The sequence below is a fragment of the Lottia gigantea genome, assembly GCF_000327385.1.
Source record: "Lottia gigantea unplaced genomic scaffold LOTGIsca_81, whole genome shotgun sequence".
Lineage (NCBI taxonomy): Eukaryota > Metazoa > Mollusca > Gastropoda > Lottiidae > Lottia > Lottia gigantea.
Window position 1 is genome coordinate 1,135,757 of NW_008710694.1, and position 13,949 is coordinate 1,149,705.

The 13,949-nt window shown below is 33.4% G+C and overlaps 1 protein-coding gene across 1 annotated transcript; it reads right to left on the minus strand.

Moving 5' to 3' along the window:
- Positions 1-441: 441 nt before the first annotated feature.
- On the minus strand, positions 442-3,621 carry LOTGIDRAFT_132957 (hypothetical protein; the record flags this gene model as incomplete). Its single annotated transcript, XM_009067337.1, has 4 exons — positions 442-1,310; positions 1,455-2,211; positions 2,284-2,410; positions 2,450-3,621. The coding sequence occupies 4 exons, from the start codon at positions 3,619-3,621 to the stop codon at positions 442-444; spliced, it is 2,925 nt and encodes a 974-aa protein (XP_009065585.1).
- Positions 3,622-13,949: the final 10,328 nt, after the last annotated feature.

The window sequence follows — 13,949 nt, forward strand, 5'->3', positions numbered from 1 at the left end:
AATCTGTAATCTGTATAATTAATGGTAATAGTAAGTACTGGTACTGCTTTAATAATTTACATTCTTATATTCCTAGACCAAACCCTGACTGTAACAATAAATCACAACTAACTATTATTGCCTCTTCATTTTTAGTTTTACATCAGGGACCTTATTCTCCAAAACTTAACTTAAGATGATTTTAGTGTAAATCATTAAAATCAATTTTAAATTCACCATAGTTCTGTGATCCAATCAAATTACTGTATTTCTTAAATCTGGATTATCTTAGTTATATTTTCAAAAATAAAGCCCCATTAAGGGTCCCATTCCTTAAAAAAATCTTACTGAAATATTTTGTTGCAAGTGTGAAATTTTACATTGAGAAATACTATGGTACCATCTTTATGACAAAATTGATCAAAAGATTTTTGAGTGAATCAGGACCCTGAATTTCAAATTTTACTTATTGTCAATAAGAGTTTGAAGACGTAAAACCAAATCCCGTGAAATACTTAATACTTTACTGGCATTATGTCTCTCAGCCATTTCGTTAAAAAACTTTATGATATCAGTGAAATCCATCTTGTTATCAAGAATAATATCACGATAGTATTCAACAAGAGCCAAAGCTATGAAGAGAACGAAATTAGCTGAGCTAACATGCTTAGCTGCCCATATGGTTTCCCATACCGAAAATACATCATCGTAGACTAGCTCACGTTTAAAATCTAATAAAAACCAACGATAGCAAAAATAGAAGTGTGTATAATCACCATAATGGTGCATGTGCTCAAATAATTCTGCATCTAATATCTGAATCAAGGATCTCATGTTAGCAAAGTGTGTATCCATTGCTCCCCCATGAGGAAAATTACATGTCAGTCTTTTCATCAATTCACAAAAACAACTGTAAGTAAGAGATTCGTCATCAAATATAACCAGTAACGGTGCGACTAAATCACACATTCCCTGAACGTACCCTATTTCTAGATGCTGCCAAACATAGGTACACATAATATTACGTAATTTATCAAGATTATTTGGTGTAAAATAATAATAGTTTCTATCACATCGTAAGACATCTTTATCAATTCGGTGAAGGTTTAATGCTACAGCGTCTAACAGCTCAGAAGAATAGATGCCACCATTAGATGCAGGTGATGCTGGAGAAATCAGACTTTCTTTAGATGCTGAAGATTGATTAGTAACCATTGGATCATTATAATTCAGATTCAATTTCTCTATCGTTTCAACTTCACACGATTTCTCCAAATCTTCATCAAAATCAATGGATTGCTGTTCAGTCTCTTCCAAAATAACATCACTGTCTACTGACATTTTTGTTACTGATACATTCTTATTACTACGATCTTTATCAAAATCAACCATTTCTGAATCACAAGAGTCATACTCTGAGCGATATGTTGTGGAACTTCCCCTAGCTATAGAATCTCCTAAACCATCGTCTGGACTATCTATCAGTGAGTCTAGTTGTTTATGGAGAACTGGCTCTAAATCTGTAGGCTGAATCAGGTCCAGGTTGTTCTTTAAATCTGAGGTTGGTGTAGGATTGTAGCTTTCTTCAGGAACTGTAGAGGGATGAGAAAATTCTTCAGAATCAAAGGATTCAAAAACATCGTTGCTTAAACTAGAATCTTTTCGTATCAGAGGAATAACGCCATCTGTACTCTCTTGTGAAAACTTGGCCAAGTTGGCTGCCATAAGCTCTTTGTCTCTTTGGCTGACAATGGCTTCAACAGCTAACCACTCAGACATGATTCTTTCATACTCAGAACGACAGCGTTCATCCACAATTTTCCTCTCTTCAACAGTACTACCAAATGAATAATGACCAAGAAGATACGGCCAGACATCTTTTCTGAGACAATGAGCAATTCCACCAAAATAGACCAATCTATAGATTTCTGATTTATTAATAACAACACCATCTATGTTAAATTCTTGCCATTTTTCTTCAGTCAGCCCTCCAGTAGCATCAGTTGGTTTATCAGCCTGCACTACTGCTGAGTTGACTAGGCCCGACAGGTGTGTTCTGACAGTTTTAAGATGACGACAGTGTGCCAACCATCCATAGAATGCTCTGGAGATAATTTGTTTTCTCATAGTGTCACACAGTTGTTTAATATGAGAATGAAGGTGTCCATTTGATTCATATATACAAGTAGTATTTTGCTCTTCTTGGGCCCGAGCATAACACTGAACTGAAGACTTTATAAGAGGGCTGGGAGGTAAATTACGTTTTACTGTATATGGTTGTAGACCCTCATTAGAACCTTTCACTTTCGGATCCAACATTTCAGCTGTAATATTCTCAGGTCTGAAACTGGAAATGATACGGAAAACATAATCAGTGGCTTCTTCTTCATCAGTGCTGTAACTACTTGTACTGCTATTGCTACTACTGGCACTGGACAACTGACCACTTCTACGCTTCAATTTGGGGAACACCTTCCCCTTTCCTCTTTGATTCCATAAAGGTGGATCTAGTTGATTATGGGGTAACAATGCTGTTTCTAAGACTGACAAAAATGCTAGCAGGTGCCCTCCTTTTGGGAAATGAACTGGTGGTCTTTGAACACCATCTTGTCCCACCAGAACAACAGTTCCACCACAATCTGGTTGTTGATGGCAGTGGATGTAGACAACTTCATCTAAAAATACTGTCATAGCATATTCCCAATATATACTTCTGTCTGAATCATCATCAACATTATCAGATCCCCCATTCATCAGTTGATTTGGTGTCCACATTATCATCAACCTTTCAGCACACTGATGTAGAGACAAATATCCTGCTAGTGAAGGGACATCTTCCTTTGGTTGAACTTGGACATTATTTTTCCCATACAATAGAGTGGTTTTGTTATTCTGATGAAGAGATTCAACATATTCCCTTGCAGAAACATGCAGCATCTTTGGAGAGTCTTCACTCCCACTTTTGGCTCTTCGTATTTGTAGACCTGGTCTCTTCGGTGACCCAGGAGTTGTTTGGTTAGAGAAGACATGATTTCCACCAGAGTGAATTCTGTGTCTTTGAACCAGTTCATCAGCTGGAGGATCAGTCCAGAAATGATCTGACGTTTTCATTTTGGTGTAATCTAAAGCACATGGACCCACTAGTAATGATGCAAAGATGGGTCCATCTACTGGGTCAGCAACCAATGAATCCACTTCATAATATCGTCCACTATTCTCCACCAGATACTCCAAGATTTTTGTTAATTGCTTTTCAAATATAGACTGACGTAACCACAAATGCCTGGGATTGTATGACTGATATCTTTTAGTATATAATCTGAAGGTATCCATTGATCGTTTCGAGCCGTTTTCATTGCTCCCTGATTCCAACTCCATCACTTTTTTTGCAACCTGAGAAGCAGCCTTACAATATTTGGAAGTCTTTTGGAACAGTGCTACAGTAGTGCTCTCTTTAAACAGTCCCAGAGATCTTTTCTTTAATCCATCTAACAGACACGCCTCCACAGCCCCACACAATGATGTTATACTACCACTTTCTTCATGCACAAATTTCCTGGTTACTGCTTCCTCCATAATCTGTTTCACCTCCTTTTTCACAGCCCTTAACAATCTCTGCCTTCTTTCACTTGTTTCTATCATTTTGTCGTTCTTTCCTACTTCCATACTGAACATTAACAAGTGTCTTTATTGCAAACAGGTTAGAAGTCACTTGTCACTGAATGTTTCATTTTGTGGTACAAAGTCCACTTGACAAATTTCTACATAGAATGAAGGGTTCTGAAAATCATTACACCATCTGTTTCAGTAAAATTCCAGAAGAGAAGACGGTCCTCATACAGATAAAATGGCGCACGGTTGTAAATTAATATTCATGTTATTATTATTATGTCAGCCGACCGGCAAATTATAATAATTGTAGATAAGTAGACCTATTTTTAGTCTATTTTGTGTAAATATAAGGTGTAGTTTCGAGAATATGAACGTCATAAGGAGTATAATTGAAGGTCTGAGCCTTGGGAAGCTTAAAGACAGAAAAGAAATATTGAAAGTTGTCTTACAAAGAAGATATCTTTTATGGAATCTTCAGAAATTGGCATCTTTACTTCTCTTGTTTACTTTTTGACGCTGGCCATGTGAGAAACGTTTTGGACCTAATTAATAATTATCAGAGGGGTTAAAGGTTTCAAGGCTTTCGTATTTTATTAACTTAGCAATTTTTTGATTCACCCAGCAAACTGTTCTTTTTTTAACTCATTACAAAAAATTGAAAAGGTTAACATTTTGAAAAAAAAGTAGTATGATTAAATGACTGTGTTGATTTTAAAAGAAAACATATTTTATCTGCCAACCCTTTATTTTAAAAATGAGACTCTCCCAACATCTCAGAAATTCTCGCAATATCTCAATTGTTACGAGAGTACGGGAAAACGTCTTCCGCTATTTCCCTCCAAAGTCAAAAATCTTATAAAAGAAAAGTTGCAGAAAATGTGAAGTTGTTGAATGTTTGTATTAATAGTCGAAGAACAATAAATACATTACGGTGAGTGAACTCTAAATGAACTATCCTTGTTTTATATGTGTACACAAGAAACGTTTCGAACGATTTCTTTCACCAAGCCAGGAGTTGAGCTTGCAACAGTTTGTTATGATTTTGAATTAAATGACAGATGTCAGATATGCCTAGCTCACGGAGTCAGTCCGAAACTTGATGACTGAGTGTTGCTGATGATGGCAAGATGGCTCTTGTCTTAAGACATTTAGGGTAATACACAAACATTTGGCATGCCCCAACATTCTAAGTTAATTAAGTTCCACTTCAGTTTCTGCAATTTGCATCATCAGTATCATACATCATATCATATGCAAATAATGCATAGATAGATGATAGATAGTCAATTTGAATGAAGGCCTATCTACTACTATCATCACTAAAAATCATCTAATACAAAATAAAATCTATTTTTATTGGCTTCAGATGTTGTAAGGTCATCGTGATATTCAATGAAATTGAAAGGTAGGCCTATATATGACAATAAATGGCACATATCCCAAACTCTGTAAACCTCAATTAATTATGTTTACAAAAATGTATAATAGCTTAGTTTTCATTTGCTTATTTATCAAGAGCTTTGGGATTAATTTAATTTATGTGCCACACGCCTGATAATTTAAGTAATAGTACCAGAAGATCTACTGGTACCGGTAGTTAAAGTGACATTTTTCTGTAGGTCGAAAATAATTTTGTCTTTGTGAAAACTATATGTACAGTGAAATCTAGAGAAATGTGCCCTTTAATATATCTGAAAGTTTTGACTAAAAAAATCTGTTAATTAACCCCAAAATATTTAAAAACTTTACTTAAGGTTTTTAAGTTTCTTATGCTTATTGGAAGCTGCTTGATAACTACTCTATGGATTTGAGTAAAATAAATGCCTAATTGTAGAGAAATATGTCTCCTATGTATTGTAATGGTTTTAAATAATAATATTGAGCCATTATTAAAGCCAAACACCAAAACTAGGTCAAAGTGCTTAATTAACAATTAGGACTCTCCAGTCTCTTTAATTTAATTAACCGTTTTAAACCAAATTCAATTCGATCAAAAATATACATAGATATAAACAGCATACTTAAGAAATAGTTTCAGTTTTGATTATGAAAACTTTTACAAAAAAGCCGAATACTCCTTTAAATGTGAGTAGGCTTAAAGTGGGTTCAGATGACTAAAGTCAAGGCAGCATAAGTATCAACAGCATTTTTATTCGTCTGCACGCAACAGGTTCAACTTAAGCTGCACATACTTAGGAGGTGACTTAAAACCTGGCTTGACATGTTGAGCAAGCTTAGTTTGGTCGTCTGAACGCAACTAGTTAACAATAAGCCGACTGTGTCATGTTTGCGCGTGAACATTCTTCTAAACAAATAATCGAAATATCAAAATATTTAAATTAAAAAATCTTCTAAATACAAAAATTAAATCATGTGCAAAGCTTTAATTCCAAGGTGTTAGTGTCATAAAATTTTGCTTATTGTGGGTAAGTTATGCTGAAACTTTGTGGAAGTGTGACCTTGGAGAGAATCAGACTTTGACAGTTAATCGATTATGAAATTCTGGGCTAAACTTGGCTCAAAAAGAGTTGAAAGTTAAGCTGTAGTGTCTTTAGTCTGAATGCACTATTACTATTAGATACTGTGCTATGTTATGCCTAGGTTTATATTGAAGACTTTCTGTTTTTTCAATGTGTATTAAGGAGAATTGTGGATTTTATTTGCATTTTTCAATTTTGCCAATGTCTGTACCAAAACTCTTCTTACTTTTGAAATAAAACCACAGCATTTGTTTAAATATCAACAGTACCGGTATAGATCAATATGTTCAAAATCATTCTGACACAAAAAGCAGCTTTAGTACTGGAGTTTCATGTGATGCCACATACTGAACCTAAATGATAACTTATAGTCTCTTCATTAGTTTGGATATAGCTTGGCATCACATGACATTGGACAGCCTTAATCTTAGACATGCAAGATATGCCATTATAAAATCTGCCATTATGTTTCATTAGGATCAATCTTTTGACGTCTACATGTCATATAATAGATACACCTGAAAGTATATTGGGTGAAGGACTTAACTTTTACTTTCATTTTTCAATTGGACTCAAACTTACAACAGGTTATAAATGTATTTAAAAACTGTCCTTTTCTTTGATTTATATCCTTTTTATGGAAATTTGTGTCTTCAAATGGATGTATGTCCAGAATTATCTGCGTTTGAAAATAAAAATGAACATTTGTCTTTTCTTAATACTCTGTTATATATAGAGACTATTTAAGTATGTTCAAGACCAAAATCAACCCCCAACATTGACAAACCTATCCCTTTAAGATAATACTGAAGTTTTTAAATGAATATTGACCTGAGCAAATCAAGCTGAAAATGAGTGATTGCACTAATTGATTAGAAGCTGCAAAATGCATGCACTTGGATGGTCAATTTATCAATATAAAGGTTTTGCTCGTAATAGCTTGACATTGTGAAGATACATGTCCATTTAAATATAAGTTTTTGAATACGGAAGATTATAATCTCTAGTTTCTTGCCACAGGAATTCTATTTAACAAGTATTCATTAAAAGTCTAAACCAGATATATTTTATGGTGTGGCATTCTGACATGGAGAAATTTGTCTCCTGGCTTTGATGTATAATCTATTTAACAGAAACTGTTTGATGCCTTGAGTTGTATTATAGCTTAATTTTTGTCTAAGTGAAAGGCAAATTGCAACTTCAAACAAGTGGAATTTCTATTTACCAGAAGTTTAATGTTTGAAGTATTGATTTTCCATTTTCAGAATGTCATCCTTTGTTCTTCTTAGCTCATAGTACAATTACTCTAAAGTATTTTACTCGTAAATCTTATATAATGTATTTATAGGTTGAATAATGGAACGTTATATTGGATGAATAGCAAGTACATTAAATCAAATGATCTCCATTTCCCAGAATAGAAAACTGATGGTTTCCTAATGCAGTCAAGTCATTTAAAATAAGAAATATTCAGGGCAGAAATAATGTCTTCTTTTTCTGTAAATGTATTTTGCTATTTCCGTTTTAATTTTTCACAAACATTATAAATAAAATTCTAGGATAGCAGAACAGTTAGCAAATGGCATTTTGATAAAAAAGAGTCCTTTTATAAACACAATTCATTGTTCTTATCAATAAATAAGACTCACTGATTGCAAACCTTGTTGGTAACAGTCAAACTTGTATCCAAGCAGTCTCCAAATTTTCCACTTACTGATGGTTATGGTTGTTGCTAAGTCAAGGGAATCTAGACAAGATTAATTCCATCTTCCCAATGTCTTATACCTGTGTTTTCTACCATACAATCCAATCTGAAAATGGCTGCAACTACTGTGATACAAGAAAGGTGGCTATTGAAGACCGAAGTCAAGGTATAAGTACTAAGTGCGTAATAATTTGTCATTTAGAAGACTGAACTACTTCTAATCTAACTTACTTCTGAAGTAACATCTATTCAAAGACTGTTTTTCTGCGTCATTAAAAAACTATGACACGTAAAACAAATTAGAAATCTGGCATTTTGATAGTAAAATTAAATTTGATACTAATCTCACTATTGGTAATGTAAATTATATAATAAAATTGATGGTGTATCTTGTATTCAGAGTCTAGACAGACCCTGTTATCATCTGATTGACCATCTACTATCAACTCTAATGGTTTGGCTGAGGTAATGTTAAGTGGATTAACTGATTGAAAATGTCTGAAAGTGGTGGCACCAGACCATTTTAATGATTCACTTTCAGTGTGGAGCTGTTACTTGATGAATATTATCTTTCCCATGGTGGAGCTATCATACAATTAATATATCTTTTAAGGGAAATGAAGTTTGTGTGCAAAATTGACCAGACTAATTTGATTAAAATACAGATTTTGATGGTTCGGTTCATGTTTTTTCTGATGGTTAATACACTTCCTATTTATGATCTGACGAAATTGTTATGCATCTTCTGGTCTAGTCAATTGTATCATGTAATGGTATGGGGCTGGAACAATCATAATTAAAAGAGGCTAAGTAATCATAGCTAAAAGAGGCTAGGGATAAGCTTAGCTAAAAGAGGCTAGGGATAAGCATAGCTAAAAGAGGCTAGGGATAAGCATAGCTAAAGGGTAGGTAAGCATAGCTGAAAGAGGCTAGGGATAAGCATAGCTTAAAGAGGCTAGGGATAAGCATAGCTTAAAGAGGCTAGGGATAAGCATAGCTAAAAAGAGGCTAGGGATAAGCATAGCTAAAAGAGGCTAGGGATAAGCATAGCTAAAAGAGGCTGGTCCTTCACCCGATGTCTCAATGGCATTGATCTTTCCCATATTTGCAGTATCCATTTACAGCTGGGTCGACTGAAATTAATGTCACATAAAGATCCAATGCTCTAAATGATTGTACTCTAGAACCTCACAAAGCAATCAGCTTACAGTTGGAATCATGTATACATTTTCAATTAGTTATATTAAAATCCCTTTATTTTACTACTTCTATTTCATCAGATTTTCATTGATTTTCCTCAAATTGACCTTTTCTGATTCCCAGCTTAATTGAGAATGTCTGGATAATCAATTCTTAGTAAATAGAAATTAATTAAAATATTGTGACTTGATGATCAATTCTATGTAAATAGGCAAAATAGAGTAATAATTGAACACATGAGCAAATATGTTTTATTTTGATTTATTTCCTTGAATAATTACTGTCTAGTAGTACATTTAAAATTATAGGCCTACAATATCTTTCAGTATTGTATGAATATCTTTCAGTATTGTATGACAGTAGGGATTTGGGTAAGATTTAAAAATATTAGACTTGAAACATGAATTTTGTCTAATACCTTGACTGCAATAGCCACCTTTCTTGTATCTTGGAAATTTGTGAATGCAGCGCTTTGGTGGGATTGTTTGTTAGCGTATACAGCCAATCAGAGTCCTCGACAGAAAGTCCAAAACAATAAGTCGAAATGTTTAAAGTCTGTCTTTCGAGGGCTGTGATTGGCTGTATTCGTATACAAGAAAGGCGGCTATGGCAGTCAAGGTATTCGAGGAAGTTGGTTATATCTTGGCATTTTGAAGAGGATCTTAATTGGCATACTCTTTTGTGAGTATAAAATCACCTTAACTTTGTTAAGGAACTTCCCACAGATGTTAGATAATAAGCTGACTATCACCTGCCAAAGATTGAGAGTTGGCAAATTGTAGACTGGGAAATAACAGAAATAAGAATAGAAGAACGTAGGTGTTTATCAATACTGAAACTATGTTGACTGTAGAAGATTTGTCAAGATAAATTGTATTGATATTATTAGTGATGATATCAAGCTGCCAGGGGATGTTTTCTATCATTGTCTCTACTAGACACTAATACAACAAGACAAGTTGATAAACCTATTATCTAGAGGGAATATCATAGTCAACTGTTTATTCCTAGATATATATATAATTACTATTGACCACTTGTAATCAATGTCTCAATTCTTATATCCACTAAGTATAATAGCACCATTATTCACTCTGGAGGACAATGTCCAAGGCTAGTATAATCCTGCACGGAATAGCTTCCAACTATATAAGTTCTCTGGTTTAAACAGCCATTTAATGTTAATGGCAATTGAACCACATTTAAAGTATTATAAGGATAAGTCTAAACATTTGTTTAGATTAGTGCTGGCATGAAAATATGAGTGAAATGGTACATCACAATACTGTCTTGTGGTAGAGTATCGATACTTTACCAGGAATATTAGACAAACATAAAACGACATGTAAATACAGAAGAAATTGCATAGTAATATAAATTCCGTACAAGCAAGACAATTCCATTAATCAAAAACTCGTCCAAAATACGACAAAATTGAGGGTGTAAGTTGTACAGTAGTGGACCCCTCCAAAGAGAAGTACTATTAGGTGTTTTGAAAAGCGTAAGCATGGTCTGCTTCACCCCACAGTGGTAAAGATTATGAGATACAACCAGATCAATTCATTCCTGACCAAGTTATGTCATTACATAAAGATGTATCATCAGTAAGCCAATATAAATTACCAGTAATATTTTTTGATGAAATTGTTTATTTTTTCCCATATCACAATGATTAATTATTGTATGGTAGCCCTGTGATATGCATTGTATATTGACATAATTGGCATACTTGGTACAGACTATTCATAACACTTTCAGAAATAAAACCTGACATGTTTGATGTTCAACACCAAATTAAAGTGAAAATCAAGACTTGTGTCAATTCCAGACTGTTATGAATATTCACTAGGCCAGATTACAGGCTGCAGTTGAACTACTGATATCAGCCTGTCATGCCAATTTGTTAGAACTTTGGATGATCATGTCATGATAGTATTTGCATGAGAATATCTAGTTTGAGAACTATTTTAAATTAGTTATGATTCATTATTTGAAAATGCTGTAACATAACCACAAAAATTTACATATAAACCTCAACTCTCTGCTATACTTATACTATAAGATAGGTATTTTAAATAACACTTTGTCTCCAAGGAATTCTATATCTTAAGTATTCTAGTAGTCAATTTTCATCATTTAAATCCATTATTGAAAAAATGCCAGAACTCATCCTTAAATAGTGGAATATTGATCTTAAACTTGTGTTGTGAGTAAAGAAAATATTAGCCCAGACATAGTTTAAAGTGATTTCACCCTTTTCTATCTGCTTACTACTAATTACATCACGTCATGTAATCTGGTACAATTTAATTATTATCAGTTTAACTTTATTGCATTTAGTTATAGGATTCAAACATCCCGAGTAGCCAGTAGCCATTGGCCATCAAAACCTAAATCCTATGAATCCTATAAATAACATAGGTATACAGTGTACTCTGTGATATCTGACATTCTGCGTAATCCGATTATTTTCCTTCTTGGGTAGTTTAAAAAACTCGGAGCACTCCGACACTGTGTATTCCGAATTACGACACTAATCAGTGGTCCCGATACTCAGAAAAATCTGTATAATCTGACATCTACTCATCTAAATCACTTATCGTCAATTAGATAATCGCTTATTGTATTGATAATCAGGATCAATTCAAATAAAAACAAAAGATCGCTGAACTAAATTTTGCTGATTAATCACCGTCAATGACCTCGCTTCAAGATCAAGGTCATTGCCTTTAGATCAAATGGCATGGGTATCATTCATTACTCCGTATAGAACAGAAATATTTATAGAAATATAAAATCGTATGTACAATTAAATAATAGGAACATATACAACTGATTTGTCTTTTATTATTGTCTTATTATTAGAAAGTTACCGTCTGTAGAATGTGGGTCACTGAGCTATAAATAGTAACACGTGGCACATGTTAAAAAATGTTGAAACTTTGGGTACTCCGACCCCAGTGCATGTTGGATTGCACAGAGTATACTCTAATTGCAAAGTCTTCTTATCACAGGTAAACATGGACAGTCTTGTCTGCCTTATTAGAATACTAAGCACAAACCTACCGAATCCTGAAGCTGGTGCCTAACTTGGTGTGATAAATCTAAATTCCTGCTCTGGATTTCAGACTCAATTTCAGTGACAGTCAAGAAATTTCCATATGATTTCCCACCCCTATACAGACAAAATACAGACAAAATACAATTTTTATATAATATGAAAATGAGTAGGTATGAAATAGGTCAGTTGTCTGAAGATAGCATAGCATGTGATTATGAGTAACAGCATGTTTCAGGTTCTGTTATAATATTTCGACATTATCAGTAACATTATTTTGTTGTTATCTGCTCTAAAATTGATGATCAAAATAAAAAAAAATATCATAGGCGAAATTGATCTTTTGACTAGCCATGCCCACCATGATTGACTTATGCGCATATCAATTAGGATAATAAAAATAAATCAATATTTCTTCCCTTTAGTGATTAGTGTGATTGAAAAGAAACCAGATAATAGATATCGGCAATTAACTAGTCACTATTCAACAGAAGGCAGGGGGTTAAAGTTATGTTTAATATTTCCTTTTCGTGATAACTTTTTGATTTGATTTTATGGAACTAGTTCCTTTAAGTGTAGTTTGTTTTGTTTGGCAGGTTGTCTATTTTGGTAGCAATAAGTTGGACTAATGATAGGAAACTAATTTGTACAAGACAAGCTTCATTTAGAAATGAGACAAATAATAGTAAGCTAATTAAGGCAATTAGTAAATTTATGATATAAGTAAGTGATGATTATAGGTTCGAGTCCTTTACTTGATAAGCTCATACTTAATAAAAATCAATTTCTACCCTGTAGAGCTGCGATCAATATAAACTCAACTCTCTATCTGGTGTCATTTTAACTGAACAAAATCTCTTAGCAAGTCTCTTGTATCTGTATATTGTATCCTTCTTGTTATAAACATTGTTATGGAAGTTGTTGTTTTATTCTAAATATAGGGATGATTTGTAAGTATTGTATGATATTTTGTAATAACATGATGTTAAAAGTCGTGTCTATGTTTTTGGATGTGTTTTAATGTGAGTTTTGAAATGTTTTAATGTCATTACAACTTCCTTTATTACTGTTTGTACAATTTGTCATTTGTATGTGGTTTATGTATGCATATTAAAATGTCATATTTGATGTGCATTTGCAGTAATTCACTTAAGTGTTGTACTTGAAAACATGTCCTGTATGCAATATCAGTTTTAGCTTGAAGCGAACGTTAACTTTCCATCTACCAACCAACCAGTTGACTAAATGGTTGAGAAGTTTTCCTGCTACAAACATATACCATCATAATAACTGTGCACCATTTATAGTGGAATATAAAGTATTGTAGCATGTTATAGTATTCTGTGTTATGTTTAAACCAACTTTTCATTTTCAGAACTGTGATAATGTTTAGGATGTAGCAGTAATTTAGTAAATATATTAGCTTAATCTCTTAGATGCATAAAAATTTCACTGTAAAGATGCTAAGATTGATATTAATGTCATGTTAAGAATTAATTTATTAGAGTAGCTTTAGATATTATATCAATCTTCTCCTGTGTCTTAACTGCTTCATTCCATGATAATAATAAAAGTTCAATCTGTAAACCTAGGCTGAAAAAATTGACATTCTACTGATGTCTTAAAAACTGCCTGTCATAGAACATTAGACATTTTCAAAGTTTTCATTAAATTTCCCTTGGGAAGATAAGATGATAGCCATTATCTTAGAACATTCTGAAATCGTGAGCTCCTTTACACTTCTTTTGTCTGAGAAAGTTGGAATAATTTTGTTAAACAATTTAAACAGGGGATATGTACTCTCTGATCTTCTAAATGTCTTTCAAATCTTACATGTTCAAACTATATTTACACAGTATTTACTAAGCCTATATAGTGTGAGAAAAAAGTCTAATTCAAAGACTTGTTCAGCTTG